We start from the raw sequence: 26,007 nt of genomic DNA on the forward strand, positions 1-26,007 counted from the left end.
CTCTCTCTTCTTCTTTTTGTCAATCTTGCTAAGGGCCCATCAATCTTATTGATTTTCTCATAGAACCAACTTCTGGCCTAATTGATTTTCTCCATTGTTTTCATGTTTTCAATTTCATTTATTTGTGCTCTAATCTTTGTTATTTCTTTCCTTTTGCTTGCTTTGGGATTAGTTTGCTGTTCATTCTCCAGTTCTTCCAAATGGACAGTTAATTCCTGCATTTTTGCCTTTTCTTCTTTTCTGATATAGGCATTTAGGGCAATAAATTTCCCTCTTAGCACTGCCTTTGCTGCATCCCATAAGTTTTGATATGTTGTGTTTTCATTTTCATTCGCCTCGAGGTATTTGCTAATTTCTCTAGCAATTTCTTCTTTGACCCACTCGTTGTTTAGGAGTGTGTTGTTGAGCCTCCACGTATTTGTGAATTTTCTGGCACTCTGCCTATTATTGATTTCCAACTTCATTCCTTTATGATCCGAGAAAGTGTTGTGTATGATTTCAATCTTTTTAAATTTGTTAAGACTTGCTTTGTGACCCAGCATATGGTCTATCTTTGAGAATGATCCATGAGCACTTGAGAAAAAGGTGTATCCTGCTCTTGTGGGATGTAATGTCCTATAAATGTCTGTTAAGTCTAGCTCCTTTATAGTAATATTCAGATTCTCTATTTCTTTATTGATCCTCTGTCTAGATGTTCTGTCCATTGATGAGAGTGGGGAATTGAAGTCTCCAACTATTATGGTATATGAGTCTATTTCCCTTTTCAGTGTTTGCAGTGTATTCCTCACGTATTTTGGGGCATTCTGGTTCGGTGCGTAAATATTTATGATTGTTATGTCTTCATGTTTAATTGTTCCTTTTATTAGTATATAGTGTCCTTCTTTGTCTCTTTTAACTGTTTTACATTTGAAGTCTAATTTGTTGGATATTAGTATAGCCACTCCTGTCTTTTCTGTTTGTTATTTGCATGAAATATCTTTTCCCAACCTTTCACTTTCAACCTATGTTTATCTTTGGGTCTAAGATGTGTTTCCTGTAGACAGTATATAGAAGGATCCTGTTTTTTAATCCATTCTGCCAATCTATGTCTTTTGATTAGGGAATTCAGTCCATTAACATTTAGTGTTATTACTGTTTGGATAATATTTTCCTCTAACATTTTGCCTTTTGTATTATATATATCATATCTGACTTTCCTTCTTTCTACACACCTCTCTCTTCTGTCTTTTTGGTTCTGACTCTAGTGCTCCCTTTAGTATTTCTTGCAGAGCTGGTCTCTTGGTCACAAATTCTCTCAGTGACTTTTTGTCTGAGAATGTTTTAATTTCTCCCTCATTTTTGAAGGATAATTTTGCTGGATATAGGAGTCTTGTTTGGCAGTTTTTCTCCTTTAGTAATTTAAATATATCATCCCACTGTCTTCTAGCTTCCATGGTTTCTGCTGAGAAATCTACACATAGCCTTTTGGGCTTCCCTTGTATGTGATGGATTGTTTTTCTCTTGCTGTTTTCAAGATCCTCTCTTTCTCTTTGACCTCTGACATTCTAATTAGTAAGTGTTTTGGAGAATGCCTATTTGGGTCTAATCTCTTTGGGGTGCGCTGCACTTCTTGGATCTGTAATTTTAGGTCTTTCATAAGAGTTGGGAAGTTTTCAGTGAAAATTTCTTCCATTAGTTTTTCTCCTCCTTTTCCCTTCTCTTCTCCTTCTGGGACACCCACAACACGTATATTTGTGCGGTTCATATTGTCCTTGAGTTCCCTGATACCCTGTTCAAATTTTTCCATTCTTTTCCTGATAGTTTCTGTTTCTTTTTGGAATTCAGATGTTCCATCCTCCAAATCACTAATTCTATCTTCTGTCTCTTTAAATCTATCATTGTAGGTATCCATTGTTTTTTCCATCTTTTCTACTTTATCCTTCACTTCCATAAGTTCTGTGATTTGTTTTTTCAGTTTTTATATTTCTTCTTTATGTTCAGCCATGTCCTCTTTATGTCCTCCCTCAATTTATCAATTTCATTTTTGAAGAGGTTTTCCATTTCTGTTCGTATATTCAGCATTAGTTGTCTCAGCTCTTGTATCTCATTTGAACTATTGGTTTATTCCTTTGACTGGCCATATTCTCAATCTTCTGAGCATGGACTGTTATCTTCTGCTGCTGGCGTCTTGGCATTTAGTCAGATTTCCCTGGGTGTCGGACCCAACAAGGTTGTAAGATTTTTCTGTGAAATCTCTGGGTTCTGTTTTTCTTATCCTGCCCAGTAGGTGGCGCTCGTGGCACACGTTTGTCTCACGTGTTTGGAAGGGATCCTCCCGGTCACCGATCTCCGCGGCCTGGGGATTTCCGATCCAATTCTCTCCGTTGGTTCGGGGGGCCGCACGTGGTGGGGGGGTCAGCCGCCGCGGCTTGAGGGGACCCTGTGGCTGGTTGCCGGCCACAACGGGCCCGGGGAATTCACCACCAGACCATGAAGTCACCCACGGGGGAGGGGCATTGGTCACCGGCCGCCGCGGCCTGGGGAATTTCCCACCGGACCAGGAAGCCGCCCGTGGGGGAGGGCCACCGCGGCTTGGATAGCCCTCTGATCTGAAACTCGTAGCTGGACCAGGAAGCCGCCCGCAAAAGAGGGGCGCCGGCCACCTCGGCTTGGGAAACTTGCCTCTCTGAGACTCTCAGCCAGCCCGGGAAGGAGGGAGGGAGGAGTTCCAGCCACCACAGCTACCGCTGCTCGGGAAATCGCGCGCCGCTCGGGGATCTCACCGCAGCCAAGTATCTCAGTCAGACTAGCCAGTCCAGACTGGGGTACGCTGTGTGTCCATTCCCTGCCGTAGCCCCAGGAGCTGTTCTGCACTGTTTCAGTTCACCTAGTAGTTGCTTTGGAGGAGGAACTAAGATGCACGTATCTTACTAAGTCGCCATCTTGGCCCCCACCAGTTTGCACTTTTGACATTTAATTTGGAAATTTCTTCTGCTAAATATCCAAATTCATGGCTTTTAAAATCTGCCCTCCAGCCAAAGCCACTAGTCAATTTTGCCAGATTATCTGCCATTTTAAAACAAGGCTCATCTTCCTATCAGAAATAATTATTATTATGTATTATTCCAGAAATAATAAATGCCTCATTTTTATCTAGAGCTTTGCCACAGGTAGCTTTAGAGTTCACCTTTCTGCCAACAGTCTCTTCAAAGCATTCTAGGTCTTCTCTATCAAACTCCTCCAAAATCTTAACCTTATCCATTTAAAAAGCTGTTCCAGCATGTTTGATATTTGCAAACTGCAGCAGTACCCCACTCCTGGTACCAAAATCTGTTCTAGTTTGCTAGCTGGTGGAATGCAATATACCAGAAATGAATGGCTTTTAAAAAGGAGAATTTAATCAGTTACTAGTTTACAGTTCCAAGGCTGAGAAAATGTCCCAGTTAAAACAAGTCTATATCTATATCTATGTCCAATCTAAGGCATCCAGGAAAAGATACCTTGGTTCAAGAAAGCCAATGAAGTTCTCTTCTCTCTCAAGTGAGAAGGCATATAGCAAACACAGTCAGAGTTTCTCTCTCATCTGGAAAGGCACATGGTGAACATGGTCAGGGTTCCTTTCTAATCTGGAAGGGCACATGATGAACATGGCATCATCTACTAACTTCTTCTCCTGGCTTCCTGTTTCATGAAGCTCCCCCTCTTCATCTCCAGTCACTGTCTGGTGGACTCTGCTTCTCGTGGCTATGTTGCTCTGTTCTGCTCTCTCTGAATCTCTCATTCTTCAAAATGTTTCCTTCTTTATAGGACTTCAGAAACTAATCAAGACCCACCCAAAAGAGTGGAGACACATCTCCCCTAATATAATTTAACAACCACCCTTGATTGGGATACATCTCTAAGGAGATTATCTAGTTACAGATTCAAACACACAGCTGAATTGTGATTTTGAATTGATTATTCAATTCAAATAATTGAATTGAATAGGGATTATTCTGCCATCACAAAATGGGATTTTGATTAAAAAATGGCTTTTCTAGGGTCTATACATCCTTTCAAACCAACACATCTTAGATGAGTGAGGGAAATCAATTTTCAAAATAACCTTATCAGATAATCAAATGCCTCAAAAGCAACAGAAAATCATAAAGCACATGGAGGTGCAGGCTGATACAGCCCAGCCAAATGACCAAATTAAAATACCGTTGGAGACACAGAATCTGGAACAACAATTCAAAGATGTTTATACAACTTTCCTAAATAAATTCAGTGGGTTGACTAATGACATAAAGGATATCAAGAAGACACTAGAAGACAATAAGGAAGACATTGAAAGAATAAGCAGAAAATAGCAGATCTCACAGAGATGAAAGATACTGTAGATCAAATTAAAAACATACCAGAAACATGCAACAGCAGATTTGAAGATGTGGAAGAAAGAGTAAGTGAACTAGAGGACAGAACAATTAGAATTCAAATGTCAAAAGAACAAATGGCAAGAAGGATGGAAAAACTGGAATTGGAGCTCAGGAAAATGATGGACAACATGAGAGGCACAAATATAAAAATCACTGGTGACACAGAAGGAGAAAAGAAAAGGAAGATTAGTTGAAGACATAATGGGGGGAACTTCCCAACCCATATAAAAGATATAAATGTGCAAATCAAAAGAGCCCAGAGAACCCCAAATAGAATAAAACCAAATAAGCCTACTCCAAGGCAGATACGAATCATACTTTCAAATGTTGAAGAGAAGCAAAAAGTCCTGAAAACAACATGAAAAAATATGATTCACCACATACAAGGGAAACTATGTAAGACTGAATTAGAACTAAATGACAGGTACTTTGGAGGTGAGAAGGCAGTAGTATGATATATTTATGATTCTGAAAGAGAAAGATTTCTAGGCAAGAACTCTTTATCCATCTAAGTTGCCCTTAAAAAGTGAGAAAGAGATTAAAATTTTCACAGACAAACAAAGGCTGCGTGAATTTGTCAACAAGAGATCTGCCCTGTAAGAAATATTAAAGGGAATCCTGTTAGCCAGAAAAAAACAAAAAACAAAGAAACAAAAACCAGGTGGCTGCCCATGTAAAAAAAAAAAAACAGAACAGGGGGTCTTAAGGAGGACACAGAAATGAAGAACATCATTTAGGGTAACTTAAGGAATAAAAAGAGAAAAAGGAAAGAGAATACATAGATCTGACAAATAAAATCTAAAAGATAAGATAATAGACTCAAGAAATGCCTTAAAAGTAATAACTTTGAATGTTAACAGACTAAACTCACCAATTAAAATATACAGATTGGCAGAATGGATTAAAAAATATGATCCATCTATATGCTACTTACAAAAGTCTCATCTTGGACACAAGGATACAAATAGATGGAAAATGAAGGGATGGAAAAAGATGTTCCATGTAAGTTGTAACCAAAAGAAAGCAGGAGTAACTAAACTAATATCAGACAAAATAGAATTTAAATGTACAGGTGTTATAAAAGACAAGGAAGGACACTACATAATATTAAAAGGGACAAGTCACCAAGAAGACATAACAATCATAAATGCTGATGCTCTCAATCAAGGAGCTCCAAAGTACATGAGGCAAATATTGGAAAAGCTGGAAGGAGCAACAGATGTTTCAACAATGATAGTGGGAGCCTTCAATACACCACTCTCCTGTAGAGATAGAACAACCAGATAAATAAATAATTACAGAACTTAAACAATGTGATAAATAGATTAGACCTAACAGACATATATAGGTCATTATATCACAAAACACCAGGATATACTTTCTTCTCTAGTGCTCATGAAACCTTTTCCAGGATAGATCATACACTGGTACACAAAACAGGTATTCATAAATTAAAAAAATTGAAATTATTCAAAGCCCTTTCTATGATCACAGCATAATAAAGCTGGAGATCAATAACCACCAAAGAACCAGAACTTTCACAAATAAATGGAGATTAAATAACACACACTATTAAATAATGGATGGGTCAAAGAAGAAATTGCTAGAGAAACTGGTAAATATCTGGAGGCAAATTAAAATGAGAATGCAATATGTCAGAACTTATGGGATGCAGCAAAGGCAGTGCTGAGAGGGAAATTTATTGCCCTAGATGCCTATATTATAAAAGAAGAATGAGCAAAAGTTGAGGACTTAACTGCTCACCTGGAGGAACTACAGAAAGAACAGCAAACTAACTCCAAATCAAATAGAAGAAGAGAAATAATAAAGATTAAAGCAGAAATAAATGAATTGGAAGACAAAAATCAATAGAAAGAATCAATAAAACCAGAAGTTGGTTCTTTGAGAAAAATCAGTGAAATCAATGGACCCCTGGCCAGGCTGACAAAGAAAAACAGAGAGAGGATTCATTTAAAATCAGAAGTGATGGGGGTGGGGGGGAGGTTTTTTACCAGGGGTCCTGAAGAAATTAAAAAAAAAAAACATAAGAGGATACTATAAACAGTTTCATGCCAGGAAACTAGACAACTTAGATGAAATGGATAAATTCCTAGAAACACACAAAGAACTTACACTGACTCGAAAAGACATAGAAAATCTTAACAAACCAATTACAAGTGAAGAGATTCAATCAGTCATCAAAAATATTCCTACAAAGAAAAGCCCAGAGTCAGGTGGCTTCACAGGGGAATTTATCAAACATTACAAAAAGAGCTACCAACAAACCTGCTCAAACTCTTCCAAAAAAACTGAGGAAAAAGGAACACTACCTAATTCACTTTATGAAGCTAATATTACTCTAATACCAAAACTGGGTAAAGATGCCACAAGAAAGAAAATTACACACCAATCTCCCTAATGAACATAATCCACAAATTTTCAACAAAATACTAGCAAATTGAATTCAACAACACATTAAAATAATTATACATCATGACCAAATGGGGTTTATACCAGGAATGCAAGGATAATTCAATGCAAGAAAATCAATCAATGCAATACAACACATAAACAAATTGAAAGAGAAAAATTACTGATTATCTTGATTGATGATGAAAAAGTATTCGACAAAATTCAGCATCTTTTTCTGATAAAACACTTCAAAGGGTAGGAATTGAAGGAAACTTCCTTAATGTCATAAAGTGCATATATGAAAAACCCATAGCTAGCATCAAACTTAATGGTGAAAGACTCAAAGTATTCTCCCTAAGATCAGGAATGAGACAAGGATGCCCCTTATAAATACCATTCTTCAACAACATACTTGAAGTTCTAGCTATAGCAATAAGGCAGGAGAAAGAAATAAAAGGCATCCAAATAAGAAAGGAAGAAGTGAAACATTCATTATGTGCAGATATCATGATCCTATATCTGTAAAATCCTAAGAATTCTATGACAAAGTTACTTGAATTAATAAGCAAATTCAGCAAAGTGACAAGATACAAGATTAAAGTACAAAAAACAGCAATGTTTCTATACACAAATAATGACCTAACTGAGGAGATAATTAAGGAAAAAGATCCATTCAAAATAACAACTAAAAGAATCAAGTATCTAGGAGTAAATTTAACCAGGGATATAAAAGATCTGCACACAGAAAACTATGAAACATTGTTAAAAGAAATCAAAGAAAATCTAAATAGGTGGAAAGACATCCCCTGCTCATGGATAGGAAGGTTAAATGTATTTAATATGTCAGTTCTATCAAATTTATCTACATATCAACACAATACCAATTGTCATGCTCAGGCTCATGTGTCAACTTGGCCAAGTGGTGGTACCTGTTTGTCTGGTTGGGCAAGTGCTGGCCTGTCTGTTGCAATGAGGACATTTCATAGAATTAAATCATGATCACGTTCAACTGCATCCACAGCTGATCCCATCTGTAATCAGCCAAAGGGCATGCCTTCTGCAATGAGTGATGCTTAAGCTAATCATTGGAAGCCTTTTAAGGAGGATTCAGAAGAGACAGGCTCTCTTCCTGCTTTGGCTGGCAAGCCTCTCCTGTGGAGTTTGTCCAGACCCTACATCAGAATCGTCAGCTTCACAGTCTGCCCTGTGGATTTTGGACTGTGCATTCCCAGGGTTATATGAGACACTTTAATAAATTTTATATTCGTGAGTGTTTCCTGTTGATTCTGTTTCTGTAGAGAACCTGAACTAATACAACTTGGTACCAGGAGAGGTTTTTAAGAAACAGAATCTTAAAAATGGGTTTTTATGAATGGTTTTCTACTCTGACTGGACTCAAAGACACTGATTCCTGTAATCAGAATGACACTCCCAATCCATGGAGTGAGTTGGCAAAAGAGATAGTCAAAATATTACCATTCAATTCTTAATGCTTTGCTTGTACGAAGCCAGGCTCTGGGGGACAATGTTTTTGACACCTTTATGGGGTTTTGTGTTAATAAAGGTATAGAGATGTTGGCTGGTTGTTGTAAGATACATTGGATACTTAAGGAGTGCAAGAGATGGGCTTAAGGCTTCAAACGAGAAGCTTAAGCACCATCTGACAGATGTAGAAGTTTCTATGAGTGTTCTGAAGGAAAATCTTATTTACTGACCCGTAGATTTGAGAACTCTGAAAATCAGACTCAGAATCTTATTGCTAGAATAGCAACTTTACAACACAAACTGAAATCTCAATGTTGCATTGTGTCTGCCGTTAAAGTGAGGGCATTGATTGGAGAGGAGCGGAACCCTGAAAAATGAGATGGTGACATATGGATTGATAATGATGTTGGGGGTGAGACTGAAATCCTAGGTCATGCTGAGTCTTCTCTACATAACCCTGTAATAGTCTTCCCTGAGGACATAGCCGCCCCACCTCCAGCCTGCCTTGATGAGTTGGCCACCCAACCTGCTCCTGAAGGGATTAGCCCTAGATTGATTAATTCCGTTTCACCAGATGAAACAGCAAACAAAGGCCCTGAAGCAAATGGCTTGGAAGATATTTCTAATTCTTTACATGACCCACCCCCATGACCCCTCATTACTTCCAGACCTATAACTAGACTAAAGTCCCAACAGGCCCCTCAAGGTGAGGTACAAAGTATCACACATGAGGAGGTATGTTGCACTCCAAAAGAATTGTATGAGTTTTCCAATTTATATAGACAGAAATCAGGGGAATATGTGTGGCAATGGATTTTAAGAGTGTGGGATAATGGTGGGAGGAATATAGGGCTGGACCAGGCTGAAGTTATTGATATGGGCCCACTAAGCAGAGATTCTGCATTCAATGTTATAGCTTGAGGGGTTAGAAAAGGTATTAACAGTTTCTTTGGGTGGTTGGTTGAAACATGGATCAAAAGGTGGCCAACATTACCTGAGGTTGAAATGCCAAAACTGCCCTGGTATAATGTAGATGAGGGGATCCAGAGGCTTAGAGAGATTGGAATGTTAGAGTGGATTTATCATGCAAAGCCTGCTCTTACACCCCAGGAATATCTGGAAGATGCATCTTTTACCAGAACAGTGAGAAATAAATTTGTGAGACTAGTGCCATCATCCCTGAAGAGCTCTGTAGTTGCACTTCTCTGTAGGTCAGATATTACTGTAGGAACTGCTGTCACTGAACTGGAATCCTTAAACACAATGGGGATGACCAGATCCTGAGTTGGCAGAAGCCAGATAGCAGCACTTAATCACCAAAGACAGGGTGGATTACAATAGACAGCAAACTCAAAGCAGGAGTCAAAATTACATGACTCATAGAGATTTGTGGCACTGGCTAATAAATCATGGGGTACCTAGAAATACAACAGATAGGCAATCTACTAAATTCTTGTCTGAGCTATATAAACAAAAGAGCTCTAGGTCAAGTGAACAGAAGTCTAACCTCAATTACAAAAACAAAGAGTCATGGCCCTTTAATCAATTTCCAGACTTGAGACAGTTTACAGACCCAGAGCCCCTTGAATGAAGGGAAGGCCAGGTCCTTTTTGGAGAGAACCCTGTTACACTGCCACAAATTTATACTGTTAATGTTCTTCCAAACCTTGCCCAAGGAGACCGACGGCCTTTTACCAGGGTAACTGTGCACTGGGGAAAAGGAAATGATCAGATATACTTGGGATTATTAGACACTGGTTCAGAAGTGACATTAATTCCAGGGGACCCAAAATGTCACTCTGGTCCACCAGTCAGAGTGGGGGCTTATGGAGGCCAAGTGATCAATGGCATTTTAGGTCAGGTCCATCTCACAGTGGGTCCAGTTGGCCCCTGGACCCATTCTGTAGTTATTTCCCCAGTTCCAAAATGTATAATTGGAATAGGCATACTGAGCAACTGGCAGAATCCCCACATTGGCTCTCTAACTCATGCAGTGAGGGTTATTATGGTGGGAAAGGCTAAGTGGAAGCCACTAGAACTGCCCCTACTTAGCAAAATAGTAAATCAGAAGCAATATCAGATTCCTGGAGGAATTGCAGAGATTACTGCCACTCTTAAGGACTTGAAGGATACAGGGTGGTGATTCCCACTGCATCCCCATTCAACTCTTCAATTTGGCCTGTGCAGAAAACAGATGGGTCTTGGAGAATGACAGTGGATTATCATAAGCTCAACCAGGTGGTAACTCCAACTGCAGATGTTGTTCCAGATGTGATATCATTGCTTGAGCAAATCAACACATCCCTTGTTACCTGGTATGCAGCTATTGATCTGGCAAATGCTTTTTTCTCAATAGCTGTTAGTAAGAACCACCAGAAACAGTTTGCTTTCAGCTGGCAAGGTCAGCAATATACTTTCACTTTCCTACCTCAGGGGTATATCAACTCTCCAGTCCTATGCCATAATCTTGTCTTCAGGGACCTTGATCATTACTCCCTCCCACAAGACATCACACTGGACCATTATATTGATGATATCATGTTGATTGGACTTAGTGAGCAAGAAGTAACAGCTACTCTAGACTTACTGGTAAGGCATTTACATGTTCGAGGATTTGAGATAAATCCAACAAAAATACAGGAGACTTCTACCTCAGTGAAATTTCTAGCTGTCCAGTGGTGCAGGGCATTTTGAGATATTCCTTCTAAGGTGAAGACTAAGTTGCTGCATTTGGCCCCTCCTACAACCAAAAGAAAGGCACAATGCCTAGTTGGTTTTTTTGGATATGGGCGACAACATATTCCTCATTTGGGTGTGCTACTCCGGCCCATTTATCGAGTGACCAGAAAAGCTGCTAATTTTGAGTGGGGACCTGAACAAGAGGAGGCCCTACAACAGGTCCAGGCTGCTGTAGAAGCTGCTCTGCCACTTGGGCCATATGATCCAGCAGATCCAATGGTGCTCGAAGTGTCACTGGCAAGTAGAGATGCTGTTTGGAGCCTTTGGCAGGCCCGTATAGAAGAATCACAACACAGACCCTTAGGATGTTGGAGCAAAGCCTTACCATCTGCTGCAGATAACTACTCTTCTTTTGAGAAACAGCTTTTGGCCTGCTACTGGGCCTTAGCAGAGACTGAACGCTTAACCATGGGCCACCAAGTTACCATGAGACCTGAGTTGCCTATCATGAGCTGGGTGTTGTCTGACCCACCAAGCCATAAAGTTGGGCGTGTGCAGCAGCACTCTATTGTAAAATGGAAATGGTATATACGAAATAGGGCCAGAGCAGGTCCTGAAGGTGCAAGTAAGTTACATGAAGAAGTGGTCCAAAAACCACTCCTGGCATATTACCTTCTCTTTCCCAGATCAGAGCTATGGCCTCTTGGGAAATTCCTTACAGTGAATTGACTGAGGAAGAGAAAACTCGGGCCTGATTTACAGATGGTTCAGCACAATATGCAGGTACCACCCAAAGGTGGACAGCTGCAGCACTACAACCCCCTTTCTGGGGTGTCCTTGAAGGACAGTTGTGAGGGGAAATCCTCCCAGTGGGCAGAACTTCGAGCAGTGCACCCGGTTGTTCATTTTGCCTGGAGGGAGAACTGGTCAGAGGTGTGTATATATTCTGACTCATAGGCTAATGGTTTGGCTGAATGGTCAGGGACTTGGAAAGACCATAATTGGAAAATTGGTGACAAAGATGTATGGGGAAGAGGTATGTGGATAGACCTTTCTGAGTGGGCTAAAAACATGAAGATATTTGTGCCCCATATGAATACACACCAGAGGGTGACTTCAGCAGAGGAAGGTTTTAATAATCAAGTGGATAAGATGACCTGTTCTGTGGATACCAGTCAGTCTCTTTCCCCAGAAACTCCTGTCATTGCCCAATGGGCTCATGAACAAAGTGGTCATGGCTGTGGGGATGGAGGTTATGCATGGGCTCAGCAACATGGACTTCCACTCACCATGGTTTATACATTTTATATTTGCAAGTGTTTCCTGTTGATACTGCTTCTCTAGAGAACGCTAAGTAACATATCAATCAAAATTCTAAGAACCTACTTTGAAGACTTGGAAAAGCTAATTTGATTATAAGGGAAAGAGACATCGAATAGCTAAAGATACCCTAAAAGAGAAGAGCAAAGTGGGAGGACAAATGCTTCCTGACTTTATAGCTTATTATAAAGTTATAGTAGTCAAAAGAGCATGATACTGGCACAAAGATAGAAATATTGACCAATGTAATTGAATCAAGAATGTGGATATAGACAACCAAATCTCCAGTCAATTGATCTTTAACAAGGCCTCCAAATCCACTGAAATGAGAGAGAAAAGTTTTTTCAATAAATTTGCATGGGAAAACTGGATATCAGTAGCCAAAAGAATGAAAAGGGGCCCCTACTTATGCCCTATACAAAAATTAACTCAGTGTATCAAAGACCTGAAACTCCTAGAAGAAATTATAGGGAAACATCTTCAAGAGCTAATAATAAGAGGCAGCTCCTTAAACTTTACAGCCAAAGCACAAGCAGTGAAAGAAAAAGATAAATGGAACTCCTCAAGGTCAAGTGTTTCTATGCCTCAAAAGACCTTGTCAAAAAGGTGAAGAGGCCGCCAACTCAAGAAATTTTTCAATTTTCCAAAGAAAATATTTGGAAAACACATATTAGACATTGATACCCTGTATAAATAAGGAAATCATACAACTCAACAACAAAAGAACAAACAACCCAATAGTAAAATGGGCAAAAGATATGAATAGACATTTCTCTGAAGAAAAAATTCAAATGGCTAAAAAAGCACATGAAGAGATGCTTATCTTCATTAGCTACAAAGGAAATTCAAGTCAAGACTACAATGAGATATCACTCCACATCTATAAGAATGACTGTTACTAAACAAACAGAAAACTACAAAAATATTGGAAAGGATGTGGAGAAATTGGAACACATTCATTGCTGGTAGGAATGTATGATAGTAGAGCTGCTATGGAAGACAGTTTGGTGGTTTCTCAGAAAACTAAATATCGAATTGCCCTATGAATTGGCAATATCAGACCTCAGTATATACCCATTAGAGCTGAAAGCAGTGACACAAACACATTTGAGCACTGATATTCATGGCAGCATTATTCACAATTGCCAAGAGACAGAAATCATCCAAGTGCCCATCAAGAGATGAGTGAATTAACAAAATGTGTTATATACATAGGATGGAGTATTATGCACCAGTAAGATGAAATGAGGTCCTGAAGCATATGACAACATGGATGAAACTTGAGAACACAATGCTGAGTTAAATAAGCCACACACAAAAGGACTGATACTGTATGAGTTCACTAATATGAATCTATTAAAAGTAAACTCAGAAGCTTATAATGTAGATTATAGGGGAACTAGAAGTACATAGATGCAAGAGATGGATGAATGGTTACCTAATGAAGTTGAGCTTGAATGTATGAGAATGGATAGAAGTGAGGATAGTTCATTAGTGGGTTTATTGAAGGAGCCATATTGAAGTTGAATATGATTGAAAGGGGTTGTATAGAGCCATGTATTCCATTGATTAATAGCACAAATATAAAAAAGCTCTTGCATGAACTACTTCAAAGGCATGACTCTTGTTCAAAGAGTCAATAATAGAGGGATGAAGGGGGAAATTGATATTGTATGTTATAGCCTATAGTTAACAGGAAGACATCAACAGTACCACAGCAATACCAGGGGTAAATAATTGGTAGGGGGGAGGATAAGAGTTAAGGGGAGGTTTAGATTTGCTATTTGGTGAGGCTGGGTTTGTTATTATTCTCTTTAGACTAGTGAAAATTGAGAGTTGATGACTGTACAACTAACTGAGATTACTGCAAGAAATGGATTATTTTGGACATTACCCTGATACCCAAGTGGTGGAGGTGCTGAAGTATACACTTACTGAGAAGCAGAAAGGTGAACTGAGGTATGTACATATGATGGAATATTGTGCCGCTACAGAAAAGAATGAAGTCATGAGTTAGGGACATTATGTTGTGCAAAATAAACCAGAAATAAAATAACAAATATTGCAATGGTCTCTTTTAGAAAGTACTTATAACAAAATTGGGGCCTAGATTACAAGCTCTTATAGCAGTCACATTTAGTCTGGAGATGTAAGTGTATTTCTAGATTCTGAGATGCTGTGCTAAATGTGAATAAACTAGCATTTCCCTGGAAATTCTGGTACCTGTGTGACACCTAAGACTCAAAGTCGGAATTCTGAGCTCTGAAAGTCAGCATTACTACATACAACAGTTAAGTAGCCAAAAAAGAGATCAGACTTCAATTAGAAATAAGAATAAAGCCAATCTGGTTGGGACCAAGGTAAATGAGAATACAGGGCAAAGGATGATATTGTTCGTATTATAGAGTTTCACCGACTGTATGAGACCAAAGACAGTGAGGTTTATTTTGTCCAAAACCTAACTTTTCTGTAACAAACAATATAAATCAAACTGCCTGGATAGCTCATTTAAACAACCCAAACACATGGAGCCCAGAATTGGTATAAGGGCTTGTAATTCTACAAAGCTTAATGTAATCATTCCCGGAAGCATCCCAGGGTTTGTTGGGCAGATCATTGAAAAGTATTGGGAAAGTCCTTTGAGGAACTGGAGAAAGAATGTGGAACTATTGAACTTTCCCACCTGTGGAACCCCTGATACTCTCTGAAACATCAGGGACTCCCAAGTTAATAGGCCAAGCCTGGGTTTGCTCTTATGAAACTTATTTCTGTAGTGGAGAAGCTAAACCTGCCTATAGCTATGCCTAAAAGTTACTTCCAGAAAACCTCTTTTGTTGTTCAGATGTGGCCCCTCTCTCTCTAAGCCCAACTCTGCATGAAAAAATATTAACCTCCCTGCGCTGGTTTGAAAGGAGGTATGTACCCTAGAAAAGCCATGTTTTAATCAAAATCCCATTTCATAAAGGTAAAATAATCCCTCTGCAATGCTGTATGTTTGAAACTGTAATCAGTTCTTGATTTAATCAAGAGTGGTTGTTAAGCTGGATTAGGTGAAGACATGTCTCTGCCCATTTGGGTGGGTCTTGAGAAGTTTCTAGAGTCCTATAAAAGAAGAAACATTTTGGAGAATGTAAGATTCAGAGAGAGCAGAGAATGCTGCAGCACCACGAAGCAGAGAGTCCATGAACCAGCGACCTTTGGAGATGAAGAAGGAAAATGCCTCCTGGGTTGCTTCATGAAACGGGAGGCCAGGAAAGAAAGCTAGCAGATGATGCCGTGTTTGCCATGTGCCCTTCCAGATGACAGAGAAGCCCTGACTGTGTTCGCTATGTGCCTCTCACTTGAGAGAAAAACCTTGAACTTCATCACCCTTCTTGAACCAAGGTATCTTTCCTTGGATGGGTGCCTTTGATTGGACATTTCTATAGACTTGTTTTAATTGGGACATTTTCTAGGCCTTAGAACTGTAAACTAGCAACTTATTAAATTCCCCTTATTAAAAGCCATTCTGTTTCTGGTATATTGCATTCCAGCAGCTAGCAAACTAGAATACTCCCCCTTATGTGGGATATAACATTCAGGGGTAAAAGTCTCCCTGATAATGTGAGACATGATTCCCAAGGATAAGCATGGCCATGGCAGTGTGGGATCAATAATGCCATTCTGACCAAAAGGGGGCAAAGAAATGTAATAAAATAAGGTATCAGTGGCTAAGAGAGTTCAAATAGAGTCAAAAGGCTATTCTGGAGGCTACTGTTACGCAAGCTTAAGCTAAATGTGTACTTATGATTGCTGAATCATTATATAGAAATTTCTTTTAGTCTCCAGTGTCTTGGAGCAGCTAGATGGAAAAACCTGAAATTGTGGAACTGTAACCCATACCAAACTTTGAAATCTGTTCTGTAGCTATTTGTTAAAATGCACTTTGAAAATGCATTGCTTTTTTGTATATGTTGTTTTTCACAATAAAAATGTTAAACAACAACTTTAAGTTTGGCAATGTATGGTGGTGGTGCTTGCACACTACTGTGAATGCAATTAATGTTATTGAATTAAACACATGAAATTGACTAAACTATGAAGTTTTGTGTTGCATATATGTTATCACAAAAAAGGTAGAATTAAAAACTTTAAAAGATAAAAAAATGGATAGAACATCTAAACAGAATGCCAATAAGAAAATGGAATACTTGAATGATACTCTAAACCAGCTGCACCTAACAGATTTATGTAGAACCCATCACCCAAAAGTAGAAAAATACACATTCTTCTCTAGTGCATATGGATCATACTCCATGATAGACCATATGTTACATTATAAAACAAATCTCAATAAGTTAAAAAGTAGTGAAATCATGTGATGTATCTTTTCTTACCAGAATGGATGAAAGCTAGAAATCAATAGTAGAGGGAGAAATAGAAAATCATAAATATACAGTAATTAAACCATGTTTTCTTAATCAATGGGTCAATGCAGAAATCACATGGGAAATTAGGGAATATTTTGAGATGAATGAAAATAAAAACACAACATACCCAAAGTTATGCAACATAGCAATGGCTATGCTTAGAGTGAAATTTATAGTTCTAAATGCTTACATTAAAAAGAAAGAAAGAGTACAAATCAGAGACTTAACCTCAAACTGGAGGACCTAGAAAAAGAAGAAACTAAGTCCAAAATGAGCAGAAAGAAGGAAATATTAAAGATTACAACAGAGCTAAATGAAACAGAGAATAAAGAAATGACAGAGAGAATCAACAAAGCCAAAAGTTGATTCTTTGAAAAGATAAGAAAAGCAATAAACCTTTAGGGAGACTGACAAGGAAAAAAAGAGAGAGAGCACAAAACCAAACTCAGAAGTGAAAGGGGGGACGTGACTACCAACCCCACAGAAATATAAAGAAATATAAAAGAATACCATGAGCAATGTGTACACTAATATATTCAGTAACCTACATGAGATGGACAAATTCCTAGAAACACACAAACTGCCTACATTGACTTAAGAAGAAATAGAAGATCTCAATAAACCAATAGTGAATAAAGAGACTGAATCAGTACAAAAACCTCCCAAGAGAGAAAAACCCAGGATCAAATTACTTCAGGTGGAATTTAAACAAATATTGCAAGAAGAATTAAAACCAATTCTGCTCAAACTCTTCCAAAAATTTGAAGAGGAGGGAAAACTCCCTAAATTATTCTATGAAACCAACATACCCCTCATACTAAAGCCATATAAGGATATACTGAATGCTATAGAGTAATAACAAGAAAATAATACCATAGAACAATAGCCCTTATGAATATAGATGCAAAACTCCTCAACAAAATACTAGCAAATGGAATCCAACACACATCAACATAATTATTCACCATGATTAGGTGGGATTCATCCTAGGTATGCAAGACAGCTTAAACATATGAAAATCAGTAAATGCAATGTACCACGTTAACAGAAAAAAAGGGAAAAAAATACATGATCATCTCAATTGATGCAGAAAAGGCATTTGACAAATCCAGCACCACTTCTTGACAAACACACTTAAAAAACTAGGAATGGAAGGAAACTTTCTTGACATGATAAAGGGTATCTAGGAAAAACTCACAACAAACATCATACTCAATGGTGGAAGGCTGACAACTTTCTCTCTAAGATGAGGAACAAGACTAGGGTACCCACTCTCATCACTTTGCATTAGAAGTTCTAGCCAGTGCAATTAGGCAAGAAAACTAAATAAAAGGCATCTGTGCTGGTTTGAAAGGACCTTAGAAAAGCCATGTTTTAATCCTGATCAATCTTGTGGGAGCAACAGTGTCTTCTAATCCCTATTCAGTACTATAGGTTGTAAACTTGATTAGGTTATCTCCATGGAGATGTGATTCAATCACTTGTATGAACTTGATTAGATAGAGACGTGTCTCCACCCATTTTACATGGGTCTTGATTAGTTTACTGGAATCCTATAAAAGAGACATTTTGGAGAGAGCTCCTTTTGAGAACAAGGAGAGAGCTACAAAACCACAGCAGCATGCAAGGGAACTACATGAAGTCCACCAGTCAGTGACCTTTGGAGATGAAGAAGGAGAATGCCTCTAGGGAGCTTCATGAAGCAAGAGGTCAGGAGAGGAAGCTAGCAGACATTGCCATTTCACCATGTGCCTTTCCAGTGGAGAAAGAAACCTTGAGCTTTATTAGCCTTCTTGAACCAAAGTATCTTTCCCTGGGTGCCTTAATTTGAACATTTTTATAGACTTGCTTTAATTGTGACATTTTCTCAGCCTTAGAACTGTAAACTAGCAACTTTTAAATTCCCCTTTTTAAAACCCATTCTATTTCTGGTATGTTGCATTCCAGCAGCTAGCAAACTAGAACAGCATCTAAATTGGAAAGGAAGAAGTGAAACTTTCCCTATTTGCAGATAAGATCCTATATGCAAAAAAAAAAAAAATTAAAATCGTACAACAATGCTTCAAGAGCTAATTAATAAACTCAGCAAAGTAGCTGAGTTTCTATACCCAAAATCAGCATGTTTCTATACATTAGTAACGAACAATCTGAATAAGAAATCAAGAAAAAATTCATTTACAATAGCAACTAAAAGAATTAAATATCTAGAAATAAATATAACCAAGGATGTACAGGACTTGTACATAGGAGAACATAAAACATTGCTAAGAGAAATCATAGGAGACCTAAATAAATGGAATGACATTCCATGTTCATTTTGGAAGATTAAATATCATTAAGATGTCAAGCCTTCCCAAAGAAATTTATAGATTCAATGCAGTCCCAATTAAACTAATAATACCTTTCTTTGTAGAAATGGAAAATCCAATCATAAAATTTATATGCAAGGGTCAGAGGCCCCAAGTAGCCAAAATCAACTTGAAAATATGTGAAGCTGGAGGACTCACACTTCTTGATCTTAAAACTAATTACAAAGCCCACTGTAAGCAAAACAACATGATAATGGCACAAAGATAAGTGTGCAGACCAAGGCAATAAAATTGAGGGTTCAGAAATCAATTCTTATGTTTATGCCCATATTATTTTTAACAAGGGTGCCAATTCCACTCAATTGGGTAAGAATGGTCTCTTCAACAAATGGTGCTGGGAAACTGGGTGTCCATATGCAAAAGAATGAATATAGACCACTTCCTCACACTATATAGAAAAATCAACTCCAAATGGGCCAGAGATTTAAATATAAGAACCTAGAACTCCTTAAGGACCTTGTGTTAAGCTGTGGTTTCTTAAACTTTACATTCAAAGCATGAGCAACAAAAGAAAAAAATGATAGATGAGACCTCATCAAAATGGAAAACCTTTGTGCATCAAAGGACTTCACCATGAAAATTAGAATACAACCTACTCAATGGAAGAAAATGTTTGGAAACCACACATACCACAAAGGTTTACTATCCAGGCTGTGGCAGTTAGGTTCAGGTATCAACTTGGCCAGGTGATGATACCCCATTGTTCTGTTTCTGTGGATTAAAATTATCAGTATGTGAAACTCATCTATGGCTGATTACATTTGCAGGGAGTGCTTTCCACAATGAGTGAGGTTTAATTTAGTTAGGTGGAGGCTTAAAAGAGAGAGAGTTCAGAAGAGAGCTCAGCAGCTCAGCATACCTCCTCTTAGCACTTACAGCTCAGCCCAGACATTTGGAGATACAGAAAGGACTCACCTTGAGGAAAGCCTTTGGAACCTAGAAGCCAAGAAAAAGACCAGCAGAAGTTGCCATGTGTCTTTCCATGTAACAAAGACTCTCAGATGAAAGCTAGTGCCTTTGCTCTGAAGAACCACAAATTTCTAACTAAATAAATTCCCTTTTTAAAAGTCAATCCATCTCTGGTGTGTTGCATTCTGGTGGCTTCAGCAAACAAAAACACAGGCTATGTAAATAAATCTTTCAAGTTAACAATAAAGTCCAAATACAATTTAAAAATGAGCAAAATACTTTAATAGACATTTATCCAATGAGGATATACAAATGGTCAAAAAGCACATGAAAAGCTGCTCAATATCTGTTTTAGTTTGTTAAAGCTGCCTGAATGTAATGTACCAGAAATGGAATAGCTTTTAAAAATGGAACTTAGTAAGTTGCAAGTTTATAGTTCTAAGGTCATGTAAATGTCCAAACTAAGGCATCCAGGGAAAGACACCTTGAGTCAAGAAACAGCCAATGATGTTCACGCTTCTTTGTCAGCTGGGAAGGCACATGGTGACATCTGCTAACTTTCTCTCACCACTTCTTCAAATGTTTTCCTCTGGTGTGTTTTCTTTCTATATCTCCAAAGGTCTCTGGTTGTGAGGGTTCTGAAGCTTTTCCAAAATGGTTCCCTCTTTAAGGACTCTAGTAAGCAACCCCACCTTAAATGGGTGGAGACACATCTATATGGAAATCACCTGATCAAGAGGTCCCACCCACAATTGGGTGGGTCACATCTCCATGGAAACAACTTAATCAAAAAGATCCCATCCAGCAATTTTGAATCAGGATTAAAGAGCATGGCTTTTCTGGCATACACACAGTTTCAAACTGGCACAACATCCTTAGCCAGTAAGGCAATGCACATCAAAACTACAACTACTGTTTCTCACCCACTAGAATGGCTACTATTAAAAATTGGAAAATTACAAGTGTGGAACATACGAAGAAATAAGAACATTCCTTCATTGTTGGTGGGATATTGCAAAATGATGCAACCGTTATGGAAGACAATTCAGCAGTTCTTCAGAAAGTTAAGTATAGAATTACCATAATGACCTGACAATCCCACTTCTCAGTATATACCCTAAAGAACTGAAAGCAGGGACTCCAACAGATATTTGCATACCAATGTTCATAGTGGCATCATGGATGCATCCCAAGTGTCCTTCAACTGATGAATGGATAAACTGGAATATAGATTTCCAGGTAGGGGTAAGAAGTGGGTAGTTAATGTTTAAATTACACAGCATTTCTATTTGTGTTGATGGAAAAATTTTGGCAATGGATAGTAGTGACAGTAGCAGGACATTATGAATACTACTGGAAGGACAGAATTATATATTTTAATGTGGCTAAAAGAGGAAATTTTAGGTTGTACATATGGTAACAGAATAAAAATTAAAAAAAAAACACAGAGAATTGTACAACACAGTGAACCATATTGTAAACAATGGACTATAGGTAAAAGTACAATTATAAAAATGTTCTTTCATGAATTGTAACAAATATACCACACTATTGCAAGGTGTTAATAATGGGGTGATATATGGGAATTCTATATTTTATGCATGATTTTTATGTAAACCTACAATTTCTCTAATGAAAAAATGAAGGAAAAAAAAGAATCACCACTCTCTTGAAGCCTGAGATGTAGACCCTGATGCAGAGAGTATGGTTGCAGCCCACCAGATGGGGGAGAAGTTTTCTGGGTCCACACGTGGTATACTAGGGTTGGTGAGCAGGAGTAAGCAGGAAGTCATGTACTGGTGTGCTTGTTGGCCAGCACTCTTGAGTAGGAAGCCACCCTATGCACTGCCAACACACACCACAAGATGGAGAACATGGTGTCCTATCTGCCACTGGTATATACATTATAGGAGCAAGAAGAAGAACACATTGGAGCCAAGAAGTAAAGCTCCCTTCTCTGCTGTGCCTTGAAATATCCTTCTGGCACCTTCGAGTGACAAAGCCTAACATTGATTAGTTAGCAAAGGAGAAATGTTTATAGTGGGGAGTCCGAGGGACAAAACAGCGCAAAGGAGGGTGGATTTAGAGCTGCAAGGCAATATGTTGATAACTTGCACACTTACAGAGAGTGCAGAAGACATTTTATTATAGCATATATTCTCCTACACTGTCATTTACTGTTTACATTCTAATGCCTCTCCCTCTCCCAAGGGCAACTATCATGTCTTACCCATTCTTATTCTCACAATGTATATACTTATACATAGAAAAGACATCATAAATGTTGGTTAAAGGTATGAAGTGAATACCTAAGAAGTCATAATTATGCAAAAAATGCACTAAGGCAGAAGGTAGTCAATTAGGGACATGGGTGTGGAAAAGGAGGAGATGAGCTTCAAGTGGTCTGTGTACCTCCTATGTAGAGTGCAAATACGTTTGTTGTGTGTGCACATTGGGGCAGACACTCCTATTTGCCTGCTGACAGAGTACAGTTCTGTTCAGGGATCATTAGGTCTCCTTGATCCTAGGAAAGACAGACCCCTGTCTCATCCCCAGGGAAGCATGATTGGCCCTAGACAATCAAAAGAAATCAAGTTCATCTTAGTCAATGAATAATCAAGTGGTTGATACATGACCAGTTGTAGATTATGTGGGGAAGAAGAGACCATTGTCGCCTTGATGTAAAAGACCGAGCCTTGTGAGGAGAAACTCTTTCGTTCCTGTCCTTCCTTCACTGAACATGTTTGTGTGAATACCCACTAGAAGTCACGAGACATCCAATATTTTAAGAATGACAAAACAGAAAGAGAAAGAGCTCGGGTCAGGGATGAAAACATTAAGACACAGCACAAAACTGGAAACTGCCTACCTCCATTATTTTTTCATGACATTACATTTCTCTACTGTTTAAAAACTATTCTTACTTGGCTATTTTGTCTTTTGCAGGGAAAATAATTTTTAATGGATTTTTTGGAAAGGACATCTTCTTCAGTTAGATTTTTAAAGAAACTATGACACTTAAGTCATAAATACCATTCATCTAAGTTAAATAAAAGCCCAAACTTACCTTGACAGAAGAGTGATGTTTCTCACTGATGCTAATCCATAGAGCAGTTTTTCCTTTTCTTGAGCCAATGAAGTTTTCTGGTATTGCTCAAGAGTGTAGTTCCATGAAACCTCATTGCCAGAGTTCTGCATTCCATACCGATACACCAGAAGCCTGAGGTTTACAGGAAGACTAGAAGAAGAAACAGTGTTTCAGAGATTCTCATTACTCATTTTTCCAACTCAAGCTCTTCTAGAAGGTAAAACTCAGTGAATAGTCACCTTACAGTTCCACTTAGCCACTGCTCAAATAACCGGGATGCGTTGTTCAGAGCATCTCTGTCGCTCATCTTGCATGCAAGCCCTAACACAGAGGCACGGAGCAACCTTAGAAGATAAACAAGCACAGAGCTTAGGCCATAAACACTTTTCAAGGCCTTAAAACACGCAAACAAATGTTAATGAATATTAGGTTTAAAAAGATAATGACTTTGTGAGGTGGTCTCCAGTATCTTCCCATGCCAGAGAATCTGCAATGGGCTTCACTTGACCTTGGAAGTATTCCTGAAATAAAGCATCATACAAAATGAATAACAATTTACTATTTAGCAACATCTCCTGTGCATTATAATCTAATGCCCCTAGTATCTTAATTTTTTATTAGTTTAGAGAATTCCGGGCCAGTCTTAGGAAAGAGATGTATTCAGTTATCGCATTGCAAGTTTGTTTCAATCCTAAACATATGAACCATCTTAGACCTTTCTCTAATGTTTTATAAAAGTTTGGTAGGCCCCTTTCTACCTCCATTTTTAGTCAAAATAGGTAATAGAATAACACCTGACATACTTGTTGCATTAAAAACATGGTTCAAGAATTGAGTAAACAATAACAATAGTTAATATTTGTATATTGCTTTAGGATTTACAAAGGACTTTTATTTGATCTTCAGTATCCCATCACCATAAGTAGGCAAGTGCTCTCATTCTTATTTTACAAAGGATGTTTAAGTTTACAATTATGGAACCATTTATCCAAGCAATTTCATTTAGTAAGAGGAACAGCTACAGATTTGAATCCAGAATTTGTCTAAAATAGAAATTACAAAGATAAGCTCAGTATTCAGAATGACTATTGTGCAATAAAATCACTCACTATGGAAATTTACATTTTATCTCTGTAAAATAAGACCCAGTTAATATCTAGGTATAGAATGTTGTCTATTTTAAATAAAGTATTATTTTATTCCGTCTAATGCCAAAATACTTTTAAGTGGTATCTTAAAATAGTATTTTAACAGTACTGAATCATAAGTACTGATACACTACAAATTGAAAAAGAAAAGGTAACATCTTTTGCTTTGATTAGCTGAGTCATTGCATTTTTCTTTGATTTCACTTGGCAGGCAGATATATTTTTGTGTTTCCTCAGGAGCTAGCTCCTCCTTCCAGAAAGCTTCCTATTCTACTAATGGATAAACATTTACTTTCATAAGATATCATGACATTGTCATCACCTCAATCATAGGATACAGCTCTTTATCATCTTCAAACATGCTAATGATGTAGGTTATAGCCGAAATGACTCTCTGCCATGGTAAAAAATCCTCTTCCATTTTGAGATACTTGGTCAAGTTCAGAGCCACCTTATAATCAAGCAGTTGAGCTCTGAGATGAAAAAACACACACAGTTAATTAAAATAATAAACAGTAGTTTCCATTAGACTGAAGGTACATCTATGGGGATCATAGCATGAATGCTAATGAGAATTCTTCTACTAAACAATCAAGGAAATGCATTTATTGTTGAGGGCCAGTCAAAAATGTTTGTTCCCAAATGTTAAAACAAATTTAGTGGATTGAAATGCTGGTGATTGAAGAGGGGGAGGGGGAGGGGGAGGATGCATGGTATGTATGAATTTTTTTTTTCTTTTCATTTCTTTTTCTGGATTGATGCAAATGTTCTAAGAAGTGATTGTGGTAATGAATAAACAACTGTGTGATGATATTGTGAGTTACAGATTATATACCAATAATGGAATGATCATACAGTAAGAATGTTCGTGTTTGTATGTTATGTTTAAAAAATATTTAAAAATTAAAAAAAAAGTTTGTTCCCAATGATACATTAGCATGAAAATATATTCAACAGTAAAGAGGAAGAAAGAACATTAAGATGTACATTTCAAAAATCACTATAGCAAAATTCAGCTAAAACAAAAGTCATTTAGTTGTGCAGTTAATGTTGACAAATAATAAATTTTAAAATTTAGGTTTACAGGCTGGTTATGATGTATAAATGTATCAGTTTAAATGTAGCATACTGAAATTACTTACATTTCCATACTAAGAGGAAAGAAAAGTTCTTAATAAATCATAGAATACTTAAAACATTCAAATTGAACTTACATTTTACACCAAAACATCTCCTTTTTATTTATTTACCAATTATCTTGGTAAATAAAATATCGATTTTTTCTTCAGAAATTAAGACGAACCATTGACATTTCAAGATTTAAAGAAATTAGTCTCTTCCCACACCTTAGAAATGATTCTAGAATCATTTAAAATCATGTCCTAGCTTTTGAAAAGAATCTCAGATAGAAATGCTATCTTTTCAAATTACATTTTGAAAGTTTGGCTTTTTAATTATTGGGTTTAGGAATACTAATACAGCAAGGGGTATTATATTTGAGGTCATTTATGAATGAAGAATAAAGTAATTATATCTTGATTTCTCCCTGTAGTAATGGATTAAGAATTTGATTACTGGATGACCTAATATTGCAGAGATAGTTAAGAATAAAAATATTTGGCATCATATAATTAGGTATGATACAAAGTTTGTTTTCAGTTTTGAGAGATGATTTCTCTATTTTCTTAGTTCCTGATCTTATTTAGAAGGATTTATGATTTAAAGCGTATAGTCATCCTTAAAGTATAAACAAGGCCGAGAAAAGGAGTGTTTTATGTGAGAATGTTTAAC

At 37.7% G+C, this 26,007-nt stretch overlaps 1 protein-coding gene across 1 annotated transcript in view; it reads right to left on the reverse strand.

Moving 5' to 3' along the window:
* The window catches only part of ENPEP (glutamyl aminopeptidase), a 111,188-nt gene that overhangs the window by 17,390 nt on the left and 67,791 nt on the right, over positions 1–26,007 (reverse strand). The window contains exons 14-17 of the mRNA XM_077142544.1: positions 24,539–24,689; positions 23,516–23,589; positions 23,308–23,412; positions 23,048–23,218 (exon numbers count right to left, since the gene is read on the reverse strand). Of these exons, the coding sequence (XP_076998659.1) occupies positions 23,048–23,218; positions 23,308–23,412; positions 23,516–23,589; positions 24,539–24,689 (501 nt within the window). The remainder of the gene's footprint in view (positions 1–23,047; positions 23,219–23,307; positions 23,413–23,515; positions 23,590–24,538; positions 24,690–26,007) is intronic.

This window comes from Tamandua tetradactyla, chromosome 24 (genome assembly GCF_023851605.1).
Source record: "Tamandua tetradactyla isolate mTamTet1 chromosome 24, mTamTet1.pri, whole genome shotgun sequence".
Taxonomy (NCBI): Eukaryota; Metazoa; Chordata; class Mammalia; order Pilosa; family Myrmecophagidae; genus Tamandua; species Tamandua tetradactyla.